The 21,600-nt window shown below is 43.0% G+C and overlaps 1 protein-coding gene across 1 annotated transcript in view; it reads right to left on the reverse strand.

Moving 5' to 3' along the window:
• Positions 1–21,600, reverse strand: part of MTAP (methylthioadenosine phosphorylase) — a 46,831-nt gene that overhangs the window by 17,996 nt on the left and 7,235 nt on the right. The window contains exons 2-4 of the mRNA XM_002689506.7: positions 13,514–13,600; positions 12,305–12,363; positions 8,554–8,721 (exon numbers count right to left, since the gene is read on the reverse strand). Coding sequence (XP_002689552.1) covers positions 8,554–8,721; positions 12,305–12,363; positions 13,514–13,600 — 314 coding nt within the window. The remainder of the gene's footprint in view (positions 1–8,553; positions 8,722–12,304; positions 12,364–13,513; positions 13,601–21,600) is intronic.

The raw sequence follows: 21,600 nt of genomic DNA on the forward strand, positions 1-21,600 counted from the left end.
GCAGAATTAGCTAATAATGTTGTGTTGTTTAAGCCACTGCATTTGTGGGAATTTGTTACAGCAGCAAAAGGAAGCTAATACATGTGCTCATATGGTTTAACCTGGTTAACACAGTGTAATTTCTCTGGTAGGAAAGATCTGATGCCAAAAGTCTTTCTCCAACTCTTGCTTCAACTGGTGAACCCTCCTAGCGGAGCAAAGGGACTGCTAATTCTCACTCCCAACCCCACCATCATCCTGGGACACGAACTGGAAATACACTTCAGGGACTGCCCAACTGGCTGGCTTTACTACTCCCTGGCTAGCTGTGTGCCTGCAGGAAAGTCAGCCTGACCTCTGTCTACCTCAGTCTCTTATCGGTCTTCTCATATTTAAAATGGGGACATGAAGAGGAAATACGGTCAGTGTGAAGACAGAGAGCACATGAAGCAAGTGCTCAGCCCAAGTCATCACTGCCCGTCGAAATCTGCTTCTGCACTTCTCATCTGCCAACCTCTGAGGGTGACTTGTACGTGGGCCTCAAGTCAAGGGTACCCCCCAAAAGGGATATGTGATAATAAAAGTTAGAAAACAAACAACTGCTATGGAGGAGTGAAGGAGACAAAATTATGGTGTGTATTGGCAAGGGAAATGAGTTCAAGGCCATCGAGGAGAGAACACCAGGCACTTTCAGACACAGCAGGGAACAAAACGCAGAGAAAGAATGACTGGTAGGTTCTTTCAGGATCAAGACCCTTGAATCTGCACACAAAGATTGCTATCTGTTAATAGTTTTCCTTTGAAGAAATGCTGAGTTGCAGACAAGTTGAGAGAAAACACTTGTCCCACAGCAGAAACACCTGTCACACACCTGCACACTTCCAAGGTAGTTCTGGAGCACAGGACGTGTCCATAAGCCTCAGCACACAGGGATACTAGGCAGTTAATTTACCAGCAAGGTGGTGCCAAGGCCTCCTTATGAAGAGCTTGGTTTCAGGGAAATGACTGCACCCACATCTCTTAAGGTCTATCCAGTCTGTCTCAGGAGAACCCCTAATTGAAAAACACATCCTTTGGTGCAGTTACTCATAAGATTACAAACTGCAAAAGGGGGAAGGCTGGTTGGAAAGGCGTGTGTACTTAAAACTTCAGTTATGTGGCAGACTGCCTTTTATGATTCTAACCATCTCTACCAGTAATACATACATGTATGTTAATTACCCAGGACCTAACAGCATCGCATAGATGGGAACAACTCAGTATTCCGCCCCCCCTTCATAAATATCCAGAAATAACTTCATGTTCCAAAGACCAGAGATGACCAAATAATAAACATTAATGCTTCACTGGGGAAAGGAACATGAGCAAGGATGCAAAGTACAAAAGCAGTGAAGAAGCCACCACAAAGGTGACGGGACAGTTTTCAGTTTATGTCAAAGATTTTACCATCAGTGACAAAAGGAACGAGGAAAAATTACATCAAATTACAGTAACAGATTTCAGGGCAAGCCCTCCCAGAGGCAACAGATGTTTGGGCTTGGTTTCCAGCTCTCTTGTGACTGTGTCTTTCTTTCTATTTCCAGGGAGTAGTAATGGAAACCAGGGAGTCGAGCTGAGAGAAGCAAAAATGTTAAGAAACATTAATAACCCAGATGAGGACAGTGGTGATGGACAACAGGGTGGATTCAGGGCACATACGGGCACGACTTGGGAGACCAACTGCACACAGGGGTGACAGATCCTCAGCAGTGACCACGGTGGATGGCAGTGCCATGGTATTACCAACGCAGCAACTTACCAAGCGGAGAGGAGGGAGCTCAGGATAGGGGGAGGTGTGGCTTAGAAGACAACCAAGGGGGATAATTCAGTCTTTTTAAAAACAGCTTTTTATTGGAGTATAGTTGCTTTACCATGCTGTGTTAGTTTCTGCTGTACAGTGAAGTGCTGAGTTATACATAACATGCCCTCTTTTTTGGACTTCCTTCCCATTCAGGTTGCCACAGAGGACTGAGTTAAGAGCTACCAGCGCTGTACAGCAGGTTCTCATTAGTTACCTGGTTTACACAGAGTAGTGAATATATGTCAGTCCCAACTTCCCAGTTCATCCCACTTCTCCTTTCCCACCTTGGTGTCCATACCTTTTCTCTCTGTGTCTATTTCTGCTTTGTAAATAGGTTCATCTGTACCAATTTCTAGAGTCCATATATGTATTAATATACAATATTATACACTTGATCTGATAACATACACATGAATTACAAAGTGTGAGATGTCTCTGGGACCTTGTCCTGTATCTGGGAGCCAGTGTGGATCTCAAGGGGGAGGACAGATCTGGGAAGTCCACAGATCAGGAGTGGCTGAGGTCAGTCTTTGGCGATGAACTCAAATTCAGATCCCATAGGCCCCACTTATTAGCAAATGACCAGTATTTCTAAGCTTAAGTAACGTCAATTTAAACAGAAGAAGTGATCCTTTTATGCAGTGGTGGTTTAGTTGCTAAGTCGTGTCTGACTCTTGCGACCCCATGGACTGTAGCCCACCAGGCTCCTCTGTCCATGGGATTTTCCAGGCAAGAATACTGGAGTGGATTGCCATTTCCTTCTCCAGGGGATCTTCCCGACCCAGGAATCGAACCCAGGTCTCCTGCATTGCAGGCAGATTCTTTATCAACTGAGCTATAAACAGGGTTAATTGATTTGTGGCACTTGGTGGGAACTCAAACACTGGGAGCTTATTAGCATTTTTAAACAAGAGTAAGGATAGAAGGTGAGAAGGTAGGTTGCAGAACAAGGAAAGGAGTTAACCTCACACAGGGAATAAAGGCCCCCACTTCAAGGACAATAGCATGATGACAAACAGGGATGCAAGTAACTGGTGAAAGGGAGGGTGAAGGAAGATGACGTGTTTGTGCTTAATAACATCTGTTTTCTTGTAAAGAGGCAACTGTCTCAACCAAGAGCGAAGGATATGAGCAGGAAGCTGTGAGAGAACAGAAAGGTTTTAAAATAACTGCTGACAGGAATGGGAGCAAAGGTTTGCTGTATAATTCTTTATCATAAACCTCCATTTCTATTGGTGAGAACCCACCCCTGCCCAAGAGGCGGAAGGACTCATGAACTGACATCAGTACACATCTTAACCTCCCCAGGCTGACCTCCCAAGGGTGGGGAGGAAGAACTTTGCACTGTGACACCGTCGGGGAAGCCCAAGGCTGGGCTGTGTCTTTGGGAGAGGGAAATAAACTGACATAATCCCTTACCACTGTTACAGCGGGACTTTCCTGATGAGTAAGTCTGCATCACCAGCCAACGCTTGTCCCAACCCCCAACCTCTCCTGACTCTAGCGAGAAAAGAATTCTCTTAAGAGGGTGGACATCAGAACTCTTAGGAATCAATCCAGCACCCTCACTTAGCAGATGAGGACACTAAGTGACACAGGAATTTGGGGGCAGAGCCAGGAAACAATTTTGGATGTCCTCACTTCCAAGCCAGGACTTCTACCGCATTCTTTTAATAGAACCTAACCGGGGGCTGCAGGCCAGTGTGTTAACAGCGTTTTGCAAAAAACACCTGGCATTAGGAATTACTTCCTGCCTTTTTTTAATCTTAATTTTTTGGTCATACTTTTCTCATTATTAAAAAAACAAACAAAAAAACACCCCTTAAGAGGCCACTATTAAAAAGACAGAATCTTATTCTTACCCTTATGGATGTTACCCAGCCTCACCTTGAGATATTTCTGGTAGAAACAGAAGCAATTTAAGAGATCCAACTAGTTTGCATTTTTTTAAAACCTAATATAATGTGGGCATCTTTCCAAACACTCTTCAGAGCCAGTTGTTCCTTTAATAAATGTGTAAGTTGAATTCCCTTCAATGATAATAATCAGGATTGATGGTGAAGAGGAGAAAGGTCATTTGTGGAAACTTCTAGAACCCCCTGCCCATGTGCGTCTTCCATGGCATGGACAGTTACTAGTTTGGAGTGAAAGGCCATATAATCAGCTCACCCCCCACCCCAAAGACAAATGAATTTGTGGAAGTACCTAACTGGTCCACAGTGGCAGGGATGGGCAACAGAAGGAAAACAGGAAGAGACAACAAAATGCCTCATGCTTTGAAAAAAGCAGCTAGTGGGAAACAGTGTTGCTTGCTCTGTAATGGCAAAAATCTCATCAGAGATCAGCTCTACACTCCATTTATAACGTATCATTAAAGTCAGGCTTTAAAAGTGGGGTAGGATGTGAGGGATGGTTATGTCTTTACCTGCAAGGCTGAAAAGCAAAAACGAAACAAAAGCCAAGTAAATGCATAGTCATGCCTCTAAATTTCTAAGTCTCATCTCAGAATTTGGTTAGTCTTATATGGAGCCATCACCAAACCTCAGGCAGGGAGGACCCAGCTCTATACAACAAGTATCACTGATCCTGCTGGGTTCAAAGGAGGGGAGCACTTCTATCAGCAGGAAGGGAGGGAAGCAGAACCAATGAACAAACAAAGCCAGCTGACTGTCCCAACTGCTTGCTGGGTGGTGGCAAATAGACATGGGAGAGCACCAGACCATAAGGATGCAGGCAGGTATAAAGCACAACAGAGAAACAATTTGAAAAGCGTAGTGAAAACCTGAGAGTAGCTGAGCTCTTAGACTGCTGTCTCAGTTTCCTGAGCAAAGCCAGATTCTGGGGAGGGGAATGGACTAGGATTTTCTATGAAATCTTTTCTCTCCCTCGCTCAGAGAGTCCTGCTTCCCCAGCAGTGATACTGTGAGAACCAGGTGTGCCCTGCTCAGGCACAGACTTGTACCACAGAAGTACCCCAGATTATGAATCTTGGGAGCGTGTCGCTTATAAGATCCTTTTAAAGTAGAAATAGCCTCACAGCTTTCTCTTAAGACAGATGAAAGGTCAGCCACATTCTGTCCACAGTTCATACGGACTGTTAAATGATGGTCAAGAAGCAAAACAAGCCCCATGCTTAACCATGTTTTATCCTGAATTGCCAAATGACTCATGACTCTGTTAGTGGAGGCCTCCACCAGGCAGAAGAAAGGGATTAACCAAACCAGTGCATCAGGAGGCCCAAGGCGCTGAGGACATTTACTGTGGGTGGGCCTCTTACAGGTCCCTGGAATGAGTTACTATTTTTGGTTTGTGAAGAATATTGCACATGTGAGCCAGGATGAGGGAAGAGTCACTGGGAAACCTGTCACTGTGTAACAGACATGGGAAAATGACAAAAGGACTCCTTCTTTCAGCTTTAAGTGCTAGATCCATGTCCGTTTTCCTTTATGCAGCAGCCCTAATCACAAATGAATAATTACTTTCACTTTGCGCGTTAGCAAAGGTTATTTCCTTCCATGTCTGAGAAACAGAAGGACTAAGAGGACACACCCCAAAATACTGCAACCACTCCTCTCCCCACCTGTCTGTTGTTCTGATTTCTCCAGGTCAGCCACACCCAGGATTCCCCTTTTCTCATGCCCAGGCTTTCAAGTTTTCACAGGCTGGAAGGTAGCATGAGCAATCCCAATGATTTTTAGAAGAGAATGATCTTATTTTCTTAAAAGAGCCTTCAGCCTGTCAGATACCTTTCAAGGATATTTTTCATTTTTAGCTTATAAAAATCTGATGATTTTAAAAAGCAACCATAAAAATCAAAGCTGCCTGTCACTCTTAAATGTTAATGACCTCTAAGGTATGCACAGCATAGGTGAGAGGCCAGGTTGATGTCTTTTTTCCCTATGCTAAGCACCAAGGGCAGAGAAAGCAAGAGGTTCCAGTTCTGTCACCTATTAAAAAAAGAATAGCCACACTCTTCCCTTTTGATTCTTTATCATGAATGTATGTCCGAGATTAAAACAATCCTTCTAGCCTTTGAAGACACTTTAGGACGAGGACATTGTTTCTTAGATGATGTGCTGGCAAAGTTATAGCAGTAGGCAAATATGTGTTTCCAGATCAATCCCTGGAGAAGAACCCATGGATCGTTCAAGGAAAAGGAGCTTAAGTGATAGAATTCAACTTGTAATTCCGAAGAGAGGACCAAAGCCCACATGGGTAAAATGATCTGCCTGAGGCCAAACAGAGCCAGGATGAATCCTTCTAGTCCAGGGCTCCTGCCCCCACAGCGCTAATCCACTGTGCAGCTTGGCAGGATGTTGCAATTCTACTCAACATGTTGAGGCTGTGGTTATAGCTGTGGGCACTCAGTCTACAAACAGCACAGCCTCCAGCTCACTGTTCCTCCCTGATGACAGGAGTAAGTGGAGGTGCCTGCCTCAACACACCAGGATTTACTCCGTTAAAGTAATAAAGTACTATCAGTAAAACACATATAGGCCATTTCCACAAGGTAAAAAGTTCTGATTCTCCTATCCTATAAGACATTCTCAAGCCTGGTTAATAGAAACCACACAGCTCAGCCAGCAGCAGTAATACTTTCAAGATGCTCTCCAAGAGAAATATAATGCAAGTCACATATGTAATTTAAAATTTTCTAGCAGTCACATTAAAAAAGTATAAGAGAAATAGGTAAAATTAGCTTTATATCTTATGTAACTTAATATATAAAAAGTGTTACTGTTATATAATCAATATAAAATTTGAGATTGCATTCTAAATGATTCTTAGGGGATTCTTCCTTTTAACAGATCTTTTCTTCTGTCTTTACCAAGTGATGTTAACTAGTAGACATACTCCAGCCCAGACTCACAGTAAAGGTGTTTATGGGCAGGTAACACAAACTAGATTCCATTAAAGGCACTCTCTAAGTCGAGAGTAAGGAGGCAGGTTAATGGACATGGTACACAGAAGCAGATACCAGAAGACTTTAAGGTCACACAGCTAAGTGCCAAGGCAGGAAGAAACCAGGTCTGATGGCAACACTCTTTCTATCCTCTTTGTGTCCCAAATGCTCTCATGGGAGCCAGTATGTGAAACACCTACATTTACTACGTGAGAAAAAGGTCTGGGAAATACAACAGTGTATAGTTACACCACTTAAGTAACAAATTAATCCCAGGCTTAGTAACCAAGCCAAACTTTTCTTTCCAGTATCATATATAATACTTTATAAATCCGCATCATTCTAGAGCTTTGTGTATTGCATTATTAAAAAACCACATTACACCCATTTTCTTAAGTCATTACCCCCAAACACTCGTCTTTGACAGCCATAGAGATTTTTATCAAGATACCCCCTAAACACAGACTCCAGCCTCCCTCTCCCTTCGAACAATCATGTTCACGCACTCACTCAGGAACTACTGACTGAACAACCACAGGCCAGGTAGTGTGGTGGGTGTTGGGCATAAAGTGGCAAACAGGAGATATGGGGTCTGTAACCTTCACAGTTTACATTCTAGAGGGCAAACTGTAAAACATGTAGTGTCAGATGCAGAAAAATGACTGGAAAAAATCAAAGGGGCAGGTAATGATTTTACTCTGTCCTCACACTGAACCACATGAAACTGCTGGGATTCAGCCATTAACTTACAGAACAAACAGTTGCATTTGGTTCAAGCTAGGAGCTTCATTTCATCAGGAAACATTTGAGAATGTTCCTGATGGACTAGGGATCATTTTAAATCCGTGAAAACAGAAGACACAGAATAGGACTGAATAAACTTTCCTCCTCCTGTAACAGATGCGGTAGGAGAGGCATTGGGTATAGCGAGCAGGAAGAGCAGGACAGACAGAGGTGACGGTCTGGGTGACTGGGTGGGGGACTCCTATAGGAGCTACCGGGTGGTTTATTCTCTGTGGTACTTCTCCCCATCTCAAGTAGCAGAGTGCAGTTACCCATCTCCATCGAGTGCATTCCAGTAGGCGGTTACTCCCACCAGGAATGGGAGGTGAAGGCAGTATGTGGATGGGATCCCTAGGAGACCATCCACTCTCTCTCGTCATTTCTTCTCCTACTTCTAAATGCAAAGCCCAGGATATTGGCAGTCCATCCTCGTTTAATATTTTAGTAAAGGAACATTATATATTCCTTGTGCAATTCAGTAACAAAAAAATCCCCTAGTTCATGAACAAACTATTGATCTTAACATCAGAAAAAGACAACCAGACATTACATGCCTCCTGATATGACACAGAAAGATTCTTGCCAAGAATTCGAACCTGGTTCTGATCAGGCCTCCAGAATTAAGCACTGTTTTAGAAGGTAAATGCATGGGACAGAGGAACACACTAAATGACACTTGAGGATGCAATCAGTAAGATCTAGCATGTGGGGAAGACTAAAGGACAAAAAAACAGAAAAACAGGCTTCTTTGGATCTTCATTTGAACAAATCAACTATAAAAAAGTTTGTGAGACAACAGGGAAAAAAATATTGCCTAGATACCTAATTCTAAAGAAATACGAAGTAATTTGTTTTTCAAAGAATTCTTATCTTTAAAAGTTACAAACTGATAAATGTTGAAGCTGGGAATTAGGAACTTGAGAGTTCACGAGGATTATTCTGTTTTGTTTCTGTAGGCCTGTGCCACCTCTCCCCGAGGTCCCCACACTATCCCCCGGGGCTAGGAATGACCTTACAGGAGCCCGAAGCATCTTAGGTGACTGCTCACCTGTCAATGAACTGATCAATAATGATGATGTCGCCAGGCTGAATCTCTTCCTTCAAGGAACCGCAAGCTGTGGTCACTATGACGTGTGTGCAGCCCTCCTCCTTCAGAGCCCAGATGTTCGCCTGATAGTTGACTTTCGAAGGCATGATGGTGTGCTGCCTCCCATGCCTAAGGAAGGACAGTAGACACAGGAGAGGAGTGAGCAGGGCATTTTCACACTCCTGGAAAAGAAAACTCATTTCCAGCAGTGCCTTCCAGCCCTTTTCACCAAAGTGCTTTCCTTGGCAGAGGAAGAACGCAAACAGGTCAGGCAATTACCGGCCGACTTTAAACTATCTGGTTTTAAAGTGTGGACTCACTTTACTCTCCATATTGACTTTCCTATTGAGAGTAGGTAACAGCTAACTTAGAATTCACTCCCCGGGAAGACATGCCATATCTATCCTGTGGGGTACCAATACCCCAGAATCCGAGGCATCTGGTCTCCCCTAAGCCACAACACAGAAAACAAGAGGTGCCAATGAAGAAACACACAGAAATAGAAACTCCAGTTTAATCTATTCTTTTCTGTTTGATCACCCAAATAAATTTAAATTTTGAAACATTTAAAATACCAGATTTCCCAGTTGTTTGACATCAGCAGGTATGGTCCAGGAAGGGGTCACCTCACACACCACCACTGTTATGGGCTGAATTATGTCCCCTCCAAATTCTTAGACTGTATTTGGAGACAGGCTGTTTAATGAGGTAATTAAGTTAAAATGAGGTCATTAGGGTGGGTCCTAATCCAACACAAATGGTGTTCTTATAAAAGGAAATCTGGACAGACACACACAGAGAAGAACATGTGAAGATTCCTGGAGAAGACAGTCCTCTACAAGCAAAGAGAGGGCCCTGGAACAGAGCCTTCCCTCCTAACCTCAGAAGGAACCAATCCTGATGATCCCTTGGTCTCGGACCTCTGGCCTCCAGAACTGTAAGGAACAAATTCCCATTTCACTCAGCCTGTGGCTTCTTATTGTGGCAGCCCCAGGAAACTTCATACAGCCACTAATGATTTCCTGTCACACTTCACACAAAATCCAAACACCTTACCATGGCCCTCAGGTCATCTGGGCCCAGCCCACAAATGGCCGCTTCAGCCCTCGCCTTTCTCCTGCCCCGCCTGCTTGGCCTTGCTGGCCTGGCTGCTCAGCTGTACTCATGGCTGCTCAGGCTTGGCCCCCACGTCACCTCCCCAGAGGCGTGCTTTCCATGACCACGGCATCTACAACACATCACTACCCGTAACCTTATTTTTCTTCCTGGCACCTACTGGCCACTCAGACTATATATTTCCTTCTCAACACCCATCTTCCCACTAGCATCAGTGCTGAGAGGGTGAGCTCCTTATCTGTATTCTCTGCTGGTACCTAGAACTGGACTTGCCATGAGGAGTTCATTCATTGGACAAAAAACAGTACTCACACACACAATCTTTCCCCACTCTCTCTCTCTCACATCCACCCACACCCACCCACCCAGTGTGGGTGTGCCAGTGTTTCCAGTGCCACCCACCCAGTGTTTCCAGTGTGCCAGGAAACAGCCAGTGAAGGGAACCCAATTTCTAAAATTATTTTTTAAAAACTCACACCTTGTATATTTACAAGCAGTATTTCAGAGTTAAAATTATCCCGAGCTGCTTGAAAAACTACAGACATCACGGGTAATATTAGATTACAACAAGGCTAAGTCTCAGGAGACCAGTGGTCTTCACACATAATAACGAAATAAGCAGCCTCTCAAGGAAGTGACTGACACACAAAAATCTTGCTGTGTACCATAACGATTTAAAGCTTGGGCTTTGAAGTAAAACTGCTTGGGTTTAAATCCTACCTCTGTCACTTACTAGCTGTGTGACCTCAAAGTCACTCAGCTCTCTCAGCCCCGATTTTTTTGGTGGTGGTGGGGGGGGGTGGATTTGTTAAAACAGATAATAAAAACCAGTACCACAGGGTTGTTAGTATCTCTTATATCATTCCATATTTATATTTTGAAATAACTTTATCTCTTCTGATCACTAACAACAGAATTAAGACTATCAAAATAATTTGTACGTTAACTGCAGATAAGCATAGCATATCAGGGTTTTTACCCCAAGGTCAAAAATGGCCTCTTAGTAGGTGGAAGTCCATGAATGCCCAGAAAGTACAGCCGCCCCTCCTTATCCACAGGAAATGCATTACAAGACCCCCTGTGGCTGCTATGCAGGTTTTTCCTACAACAGGTGGATACGCTGGATAAAGAGTGATTCCTGGTCCAAGCAGATGGAGCAGGATGGCACAGAAATGAAAACTTATGAATTCTTTCTAGATTTTCCATTTAATATTTTTGGACCACAGCTGACTATGGGTAACTGAAATCTCCAATGAGAGTGGACTACTACTCTACATGCATTTTTCTAAGGCTGGTCTCCAAATCTCTGATTAGATTTTCAACAGAAGTTCAAACATCAAAAGGAGTTATGAACCACTACACAGAGTGGTTCACAATTTGACACACTTCAGATCAGCTGGTAGGAGTATAAAACCTTCACCATGGGGCTACAACACCAACCACTTTCTCTTAAAAGTCTGGAAGAAATTAAGTGTTTCTCCAGCAATGACCACAGATTAACAACAAGGTTGCCTGAAACCAACCCTGTGTGACCATCTAAAACTAAAGTTTAGTTTCACTGGTTTCAGCAAAGCCACTTCTGTTTCAAGTGTGGCACAGACCTTAGGGTGGGCTTCATTTTCATGCTCTGAATAATTCCTTCCTTCTCGACTGTGGATGGACCTGAGATGCTTCTAACCAATAGAACACAGACACACAGGAGCTGGAAGTCACTCCCATGATCAGGCCCCTCCTTCCAGCATGCACCAGAGACCTCTCATTGGCTTTGCAGAAGCAAGTTACTGTCTCCTGAAATGGCCATGGGGAGGGCCACAGTGCAGGGAACATGGACAGCCTCTAGGAGTGACAGCCTCAGTCCTTCAACCCCGAGGAACTTAGTTCTGCCGATTACTATGTGAGCTTGAGCATGGACCCAGAGCTCCGGATAAAAACAAGCACTTAAATATACCCATGTGACCTTGTATGACCCTGAAGAAGACACAGATGAGCTGTGGCCACACTCTGGTTACTTGGAAACTGTGGGATAATGTATGCTGTTTTAGGCTGCTAAATCTGTGCTCATTTGTTATGCAGCAATAGAAAGCTAATATATGCAGTCTCACTAATTTCTAACCGTGAAAAATGACTTGTTCCTTTCTTTACGGAAGCGCATGAGCCTTGTCCAGGGAACAAGGGTATAGACACCATAGAGAACTCAACTTCAGGGACCTGAAACCCTCTCCCAAAGATCCAGAACTATTATTAAACAAAGGGTCACGAATAAAACAGTTTTTCTTGATCTTGATAAAAGACAAAAAAGAACAGAAGAAAACATTGCTTCTTACTGCTAGAACTGAAAGCAGAGCTTCAAGTTTAGTCAAATCATCACATCAGTTATTAGATTCTTCTAAGCATTTTCCCAACCTAAGTGTGTATGGGCAAGATCTTTAATCTCCTAAGTCAGTAAAACCTACCCCCAAACCATAAGCAATAAAGAGGACTCAGATGTTATGGCTCCACCAACACATTAAAAACTCATACCTGCACCAATACTCTTTTCAGAATTTAAGTTAAACTGTCCTTTAGTAGTAACATTCAAAAGATTGAAATACCTTACCTTGCAAGGAGGACGCAATCAACATTCTTTATCTTCCCCAAAACTAAGGCATCAGAAGGCTGCACATAATGAAAAATGGTTACAAGTCAGTGATTTGAAAATACATAGAGCAACCAAAAAAAGCTGCCCTTTCAATTGCTCACCTACAGGATTCATAGAAACTTGAGGTCTGAAGATATATTTTAAAGACATAAAAGAGTCTAGATTTGATGGTTCAACTTAATCACTCAGTATTACTGAGCCCTCTCTACTAGCACAGAGACATGTAAGACTTAGAAGGGTGCGTGGGTAGGTACCCTTTAGTAAGATCTATTTGTAGCAAGCACCCCTGGGGACTCTGATGCCAGACTGATCATACACAGATGTGTCAAGGGTTTTTGGCAGATTCAAGAACAGGTGTGTGAGAGTGAAATGCAAAAGGAGTAGGAGGCCACTCTCAGGCAATTTATGAGCTCAGCACTGGGAGCATTCACTGTGTTAACTAGGTTTCAGATAAAGGTCTGAGAACCTAGGAGGTGAAGAAAACATGTCAGTGAGTTGACAGCAGGACTTGGGAGGATGAGAGATCAAATCTAAGGACCTGGCTGAAAAGAGGGATTTGGGTTGGGACTGCTGGGTGCAGGGATCTTTGTAGGAGGATCAGAGGAACCACAGGTTTGGAAGTACCCCCATGGAATTAGGAGAAGACAGACACCCTCCCCCTGGCTGGATGACGCATGGTCTGGGAAAACTAAACAGCCTCCTTTTAATAGACAAGGAGGAATGTTTTACTTCCAATTCTGTTCCGCAGTTGTGTTCTCAGTCCCCCCCAAAATCTCCCCTTGAGCCAGGGTTTACTAAGAAAAGACCATTTGATATTTCTTCCCATTTGTTAAAGACTGTGGCATGACCAACAGGCCCCAAATTAGAAGCTGATTTGAATGCATTGATCTAGAGGGTACAGTTCCTGTGTTTGAAATGAGCATCTGGCTTCTAGGGATATAATTAAGAAATTTTTTGTACGTATTTAAAAGCTATGTTCTTGGTAGTCAAGTACAAGGCATCCTTAGGGACACCGTCTCAGTTGGCAGAACTCCTGGCCCCTCTGTGCCTGGGGCAGGCAGCCCTGTGCTGCCAAGACAAAAGCAATTAAAATTTTTTTTTGTAACTTATAAAAATCAAGCTAGCAAGGAAAAAGAAAAAAGCTAGTATGTCTCCATAAATGGATACCTTGCCAAATGGAGTATCCACATATTTTTCGGTTCTTCCTTCTAAGATTTCTGGATCATCCAGGCCTGTTCCACCAATTATTCCAATCTAAAAGAGACAATAAAAAGATACCACATTTGATCATTTTTCAGTAGAAACAAATTCATCATTTTAAGCAAATTCATTTATCCATACTTATATGCTCTTCTCCATTCCTGCTAAGCCCTAAATTATTTTTAAAAATCTGAGCATTACTGAAAAGCAGTCATTTATTCAACAAGTATTCGAAAGCCTTCTGTATTTGAGAAATAACCAAAGCATGAGTCAGCTTTTTGGACTAAATCACATTTTTACTGACTATCTGAATAACAAATTAGCATAGAAAAGTACTTTAGTTTAAGTTATAAAACCAAACATAAAGATAAATAAATATGGTTGGAGAAAGTACTTTCTAACCAATTTTATTATCTTTATTGAATAAGTAATGGAATAAATGTTCAAAAGACAACTAGGATAGAAAATAGTTGGTATTTCCATTTGGTAAGGATTTCTCATTACCCCACTTGTAAAGAAATGAGAGATTTTCTTTCCTATGCCACTAAAATCAGAGCTGTAAGGGATCACAGAGGAATACAGAAATTTAAATTTAGCCTCATGTATATTTATGAAATTCAACTATCATTCATACATATGTAAATAAAAGTAATTCGAAGGCCATAGTCCTAAATTAATTTTAAGTGTTATATTACATTTTCCAGAGATTAACTTTATTGTGCTTATCCTCAGGGATTAATTTGAATTAAAAAAACCTGACATTACCCTCTAGAGTTAATCTAATTTGATGATTAAGACACATGAACAAAAACAATTACAAAGATAACTGATTAACTGTAAACTAAAAATTAAATAGCTAAAATCATTAGCAAGCCTTCCCTGGGCTGATACTTCCTAAAGGAAAAATATTAAATTGTCAGCAATAAGCTACAGAGATGACTCATGACTAGAAACCTAATGAAAAGTCACCTGAGCATTTTTTTTTCAATGAATAGCTTTAAATCTATTGTCACCTGAGTAAAATTTCTATTCAACGAAAGAAAGTAGCTCCTTGAGAAAAAAATTTTCCAAGTTAAGAATTAACTGAATATCTAAATAATTTTCAGATAGGGTTACACAAGTTGAATTATACTAATATGTGGGAAAGCATTTACCCTACTAGTTCTAGTTCCCTAGAAAAAGACATCAGCACGGTAAGAAAAAGCACAATTGAGTAAGATTTTTACAAAGAACTTTAAAATTTTTACAAAATCAGGTTATATGACAGCACTTTGAAAGCATTCCCAATCAGGTGGCTAAACCAGTTTTTGAGGTTGCTGCCACCTTGTGGCACATTGTTGAAACCACAACAGGTTAAATACTGTATAGCAATTCAACATTTCTGCTTGTTAATCATAGGTGAAGACTAACCAGTACAGTATTGCAGCTTTCAAATCAGTGGAAGTGTTCATTCACTTAAGTCAGTGGGTTTAAGTCATTCTAGTTCAGTAGAAAATTTTAAAATCACACTGTTTTATGAAATTCTAATCCTTCCTCCAGTTGGCATCTCCATTTTATCATTTTATGTACTGCCAAAGCATCGCAGATCATAGCTGGGATGGGTAGGGGATGTAATGAACTGTTCAGCCCATGTCATCACCTAGACCGCCAAATTCAGTTGATGACTCTGAAATCACTCTCAGCCTACTTTTGGGGATTCTACTACGGATGCAAACTTTGGGTGCTTTTTTTTTTTTGGTTTCTTTTTAATTTAAAAAAAAATACTACCACTTTGACTTGACTGTTTCCTCGGGTCAAGACATCTCCCATTCTGGATTTAACAGTGGACTCACTCGTACATACAAAACAAACCTAACTTGGCTGTGAAACCACTCTCTGTTTAGGCAAGCTAGCCCAGGACCACAGCAGTGAATAAGAAATGCCAGTTGGGGTCTTGCTCAAGTTCAGTGCCCTGGAGCTCACCCTCAGCTGCCCTAAGCTTCAGCCCATACCACTCTGGCTGCATAGTGACCATGCACTAGGTAGCTATTAACTCAGCCCCGGTGGGCAAGATTTAGTTGCTGTTCGATTGCAAAGCTGTGTCCAAATATTTGCAACACCATGAACTACAGCATACCAGGCTCCTCTGTCCTCCACTGTCTCCTGGAATTTGCTCAAATTCATGCCCATTGACTTGATGATGCCATCCAACCGTCTCATCCTCTGCCACCCCTTTCTCCTCCTGCCCTCAATCTTTCCCAGCATCAAGGTGTTTTCCAACAAGTTGGCTCTTTGCATCAGGTGGCCAAAGTATTGGAGCGTCAGCATCAGTCCTTCCAGTGAATATTTAGTGTTGATTTCCTTTAGGATTGACTGGTTTGATATCCTTTCAGTCTAAGGGACTCTCAAGTCTTCTCCAGCATAATTTGAAAGCATCAATTCTTCGAAGCTTAGTCTTTTATGGACTGTCATATCTGTACATGACTACTGGAAAAGCTATAGCTTTGACTATAGAGACCTTTGTTGGCAAAGTGATATCTTTGCTTTTTAATACACTGTCTAGGTTGGTCATAGCTTTCCTTCCAAGGAGCAAACATCTTTTAATTTCATTTATTTAGTATTGGATGTGAAAACAAGAGCTGTTACAACTCAGAAAGGCCAGGATATGGTCTTTAGTACTAGAATTATCCGCAGGAGAGCCTGTCCAGTCAAAATGGCTTCAGTGGTTTATGAAAACCCATTATCTTATAAGGGATACAGAACAAGTGTAGCAACTGAGCCAAACCAGGGAACTGAATCACTCACCTTTTTCTTGCTGCCTATGGAGGCCAGCAGTGAAAAGATGTGGCAAAGTCGCCACCTGTTGGTTCCACGGTAAAGTACAACTAAGGGATGAAACTCCCAAGCACCAGTGGCATAATTCTATCATTCCCAGTTCAGTTCAGTTCAGTCATGTCCTGTCCAACTATTTGCGACCCCATGGACTGCAGCATGCCAGGCTTCCCTGTCCGTCACCAGCTCCCGGAGCTTACTCAAACTCATGTTCATCAAGTCACTGATGCCATCCAACCATCTCATCCTCTGTCGTCCCCTTCTCCTGCCTTCAACTTTTTCCAACATCAGGGTCTTTTCAAATGAGTTGGTTCTTCACACCAGGTGGCCAAAGTATTGGAGTGTCAGCTTAAGCATTAGTCCTTCCAATGAATACTCAGAACTGATTTCCTTTAGTATTGACTGGTTGGATATCCTTGCAGTCCAAAGGACTCTTAAGAGTCTTCTCCAATACCACAGTTCAAAAGCATCAATTCTTCCGCATTCAGTATTCTTTATAGTCCAACTCTCACATCCAAACATGACTACTAAAAAAACCATGGCTTTGACTAGATGGACCTTTGTTGGTAAATGTCTCTTCTTTTTAATATGCTGTCTAGGTTGGTCATAACTTTCCTTCCAAGGAGTATGTGTCTTTTAATTTCATGGCTGCAGTCACCATCTGCAGTGATTTTGGAGCCCAAAAAATTAAAGTCTGCCACTGTTTCCCCATCTATTTACCATGAAGTGATGGGACCAGATACCATGATTTTGTTTTCTGAATGTTGAGCTTTAAGCCAACTTTTTCACTCTCCTCTTTCACTTTCATCAAGAGGCTCTTTAGTTCTTCTTCACTTTCTGCCATAAGGGTGGTGTCATCTGCATATCTGAGGTTATTGATATTTCTCCCGGCAGTCTTGATCCCAGCTTGTGCTTCATCCAGCCCGGCATTTCTCATGATGTACTCTGCTTATAAGTTAAATAAGCAGGGTGATGATATACAACCTTGACATAATCCCTTCCCGATTTGGAACCAGTCTGTTGTTTCACGTCCAGTTCTAACTGTTGCTTCTTGACCTACATACAGATTTCTTAGGAGGAAGGTCAGGTGATCTGGTATTCCTGTCTCTTTCAGAATTTTCCAGTTTGTTGTGATCCACACAGTCAAAGACTTTGGCATAGTCAATAAAGCAGAAATAGATGTTTTTCTGGAACTCTCTTGCTTTTTCAAAGACACAGGGGATGTTGGCAATCTGATCTCTGGTTCCTCTGCCTTTTCTAAAACCAGCTTGAACATCTGGAAGTTCATAGTTCACGTACTGCTGAAGCCTGGCTTGGAGAATTTTTAATATTACTTTGCTAGCATGTGAGATGAGTGCAATTGTGCAGTAGTTTGAGCATTCTTTGGCATTGCCTTTGTTTGGGATTGGAATGAAAACTGACTTTTTCCTGTCCTGTGGCCACTGCTGAGTTTTCCAAATTTGCTAGCATATTGAGTGCAGCACTTTCACAGCATCATCTTTGAGGATTTGAAATAGCTCAACTGGAATTCCATCACCTCCACTAGCTTTGTTCACAGTGATGCTTCCTAAGGCCTACTTGACTTCACATTCCAGGATGTCTGGCTCTAGGTGAGTGATCACACCATCATGGTTATCTGGGTCATGAAGATCTTTTTCTATAGTTCTTCTGTGTATTCTTGCCACCTCTTAATCTCTTCTGTTAGGTCCATACCATTTCTGTCCTTTATTGTGCTCATCTTTGCATGAAATGTTCCCTTAGTTCTCTCTCATTTTCTTGAAGAGATCTCTATCTTTCCCATTCTATTGTTTTTCTCTACTTATTTGCACTGATCCCTGAGAAAGGCTTTCTTATCTCTCCTTGGTATTCTTCAGAACTCTGCATTCAAATGGGTGTATCCTTCCTTTTCTTCTTTGCCTTTCGCTTCTTTTCTCAGCTATTTGTAAGGCCTTGTCAGACAACCATTTTGCCTTTTTGCATTTCTTTTTTTTGTGGATGGTCTTGATCACTGCCTCCTGTATAATGTCACAACCCTCCATCCATAGTTCTTCAGGCACATCTGTCTATCAGATCTAATCCCCTGAATCTATTTGTCACTTCCCTACAATCCCTGTAATCATAAGGGATTTGATTTAGGTCATACCTGCATAGTCTAGTAATTTTCCCTACTTTCTTCAATTTCAGTCTGAATTTGCAATAAGGAGTTCATGATCTGAGCCACAGTCAGCTCCTGGTCTTGTGTTTTGCTGACTGTATAGAGCTTCTCCATCTTTGGCTGCAAAGAATATAATCAACCTGATTTCAGTACTGACAATCTGGTGATGTCCATGTGTAGAGTCTTCTCTTGTGTTGTTGGAAGAGGGTGTTTGTCATTCCCCTCCAGTCTCTAAATTCAAATGGTCAACACAGTATCTGCCTTGATAAAGGAGCTGTGTCTTCTCATTTACACATCATAGGCACTGTGCTAAGTGCTTCAGTGGCCTTACTTCATTTACTTTCCACGGTCATCCTGTAAAATAGGCTCTATAGTGTTAATACCCATTTTACCAAAGAGCAAACAGAAACACAAAAATTAAGAAATTTTTTTCAAAGAGCAAAGCTGGGATAGGAACCCAGGTTTTCATACTAAACCACTATGATGTATTACCTCCCAATATACCCTGGAATCCATAATAACACCCTACCCTATTAGAACCAATGCAACGAACACGAACTTGAGCAAACTCTGGGAGATGGTAAGGGCCAGGGAGGCCTGGTGTACTGCAGTCCATGGGGTCGCAAAGAGTTGGACATGACTGCAACTGAACAACAACAACAATGAGAAACCTGTCTTCATGTTAGGAAGAAACTGATGCTCGGTTCAAGTTCTGGACTACAGTCACAGAAGCATGGAAATGCAACTCTGGGCACCTGAGTGAACCACCTCAGAACGGAGGGGGCAGTCCATCCACGACCTCATGCATATTTATCAGGTCTTCAAGGTATGGCATGCATCCAAGCAACCCTAGAATGCTCAGGAGAAGCGTTCAAGGTCTGAGATGGAATTTCTGTGCCAGTTCTGCCCAGCCAGGATTTCTTCATTACACAAGATAAAGTTCGGAAATAAGAATCCCCTGGTCATTTAAGGCCACTGCTAGATTTTAACATTAAGTTGATTCTGCCCACATTTTTTTTTTCCACTTGCAGTCCAAGTCAGACTCTTCAAAAACAAGAGAGGGCTTCACTTCTTCTGAGACTGTGAAAGCATTCTATCTAAATGCTGGCTTAGCTGGCAAGAATGGTTATTTCCAATGATGCCAGAAGGGTTCATGCTAACCCCTACTCTGTGTGCAACTCTACTGGCAACTGATTTCACATACCTCACTTGCTTTCAACAACCACTCACCATCACTTTGAAGCCTGGAAATATTACATGGAGGAAGCTAGAACTCCATGAAGGCACTCTCAAAAATACCATAACCCTACGCAGGTGAGACTAGCCCCTGCCAGGGAGATGGGCTGCCTCTGAGTTCGTCAAGCCCATGATGAGGAAAGAGCCAAAGCTCCAGCTGGCGGCAACCCCTGCTCTGAGCACTGCAGTCCTTCAGCTTTGGTCACCACTGACAGGTCTGAAAGTACAGCAGACAAAAGTCCTCCTCTTAATGGGCTGACCTCGCTGTGAGGCCTTCTAGCCAGAGTCTTGCAAAATCTTGGAAGGTCAGCTGTATGGGGAGTGTGGCCAAATGTCTCAGTCTGGGAGCGTGGCCAAATGTCTCAGTCTGGGAGCCCGTCCAGAACATGCAATATGGTCCATGGTGAGAGCCAGCTGCTCCATCTCTGACAAGAGGCCCTTCTCTGTAAGCCACCCTAGTAGGTGATGGTTATGGATGCCATTGTGTTTTACAGATCCACATGTTGAAGTTCTAACTCCTAACCCCTCAGAATTTGACTATTTAAAAAATTTCTGAAGTACAGTTATGCTACAATATTTGTTTCAGGTGTATAGCATTGTTGCTGTCCAGTCGCTAAGTCATGCCTGACTCTTTGCCACCTCACGGACTCCAGCACTCCAGGCTTTCCTGTCCTTCACTATTGCCTGAAGTTTACTCAGATTCATGTCCATCGAGTTGGTGAAGCTATCTAACCATCTCTTCTTCTGCTGCCTCCCTCTCCTTTTGTGTTCAGGCTTTTCTAGCATCAGGGTCTTTCCCAATGAGTTGGCTGTTCACATCAGGTGACCAAAGTGTTGGAGTTCCAGCTAAGTGATTCAATTTTTGTAATGATACGCAGGCGGCTGCGACAGCGCACAAGCGTGGCTGAGAGGAGCTACCCCACGTCCGAGATCAGGGGCAGAAGCCGGGAGGACCCCATGCCCAAGGGGTGGCAGCCAAGAGGAGCTACCCCACATCCAAGGTCAGGGGCGGCGGCTGAGAGTGCCAGGCTGCGACGGCACAGGAATGGCCAAAAGGAGCTACCCCACGTCCAAGCTCAGGGGTGGTGGCTGAGAGTGCCAGGCTGCGACAGCCCCGGAGCAGCCGAGAGGAGCTACCTCCGGCCTGAGGCCAGGGGTGGCGGCCGGGAGGAGCAACCCCACATCCTAGGAGTGGTGGCTGCTCGGGTGCAGGAGTACCTAGAGGAGCTATTCCACATTCAAGGTCAGGAGGGGTGGCCGTGAGGAGCTACCCCTCGTCCAAGGTAAGGAGCAGCAGCTGTGCTTTGCTGGAGCAGCCATGAAGAGATACCCCACGTCCAACGTAAGAGAAACCCAAGTAAGACGGTAGGTGTTGCAAGAGGGCATCAGAGGGCAGAAACACTGAAACCATAATAGACAGAATAGACAGAAAACTAGTCAATCTAATCACACTAGGACCACAGCCTTGTCTAACTCAATGAAACTAAGCCATGCCCTATGGGGCCACCCAAGACTGGTGGGTCATGGTGGAGAGGTCTGACAGAATGTGGTCCACTGGAGAAGGGAATGGGAAACCACTTCAGTATTCTTGCCTTGAGAACCCTATGAACAGTATGAAAAGGCAAAATGATAGGATACTAAAAAAGGAACTGCCCAGGTCGGTAGGTGCCCAGTATGCTACTGGAAATCAGTGGAGAAATAACTCCAGAAAGAATGAAGGGATGGAGCCAAAGCAAAAAGAATACCCAGCTGTGGATGTGACTGGTGACAGAAGCAAGGTCTGATGCTGTAAAGGGCAATATTGCATAGGAACCTGGAATGTTAGGTCCATGAAGCAAGGCAAATTGGAAGT

The sequence above is a fragment of the Bos taurus genome, chromosome 8, assembly GCF_002263795.3.
Source record: "Bos taurus isolate L1 Dominette 01449 registration number 42190680 breed Hereford chromosome 8, ARS-UCD2.0, whole genome shotgun sequence".
Taxonomy (NCBI): Eukaryota; Metazoa; Chordata; class Mammalia; order Artiodactyla; family Bovidae; genus Bos; species Bos taurus.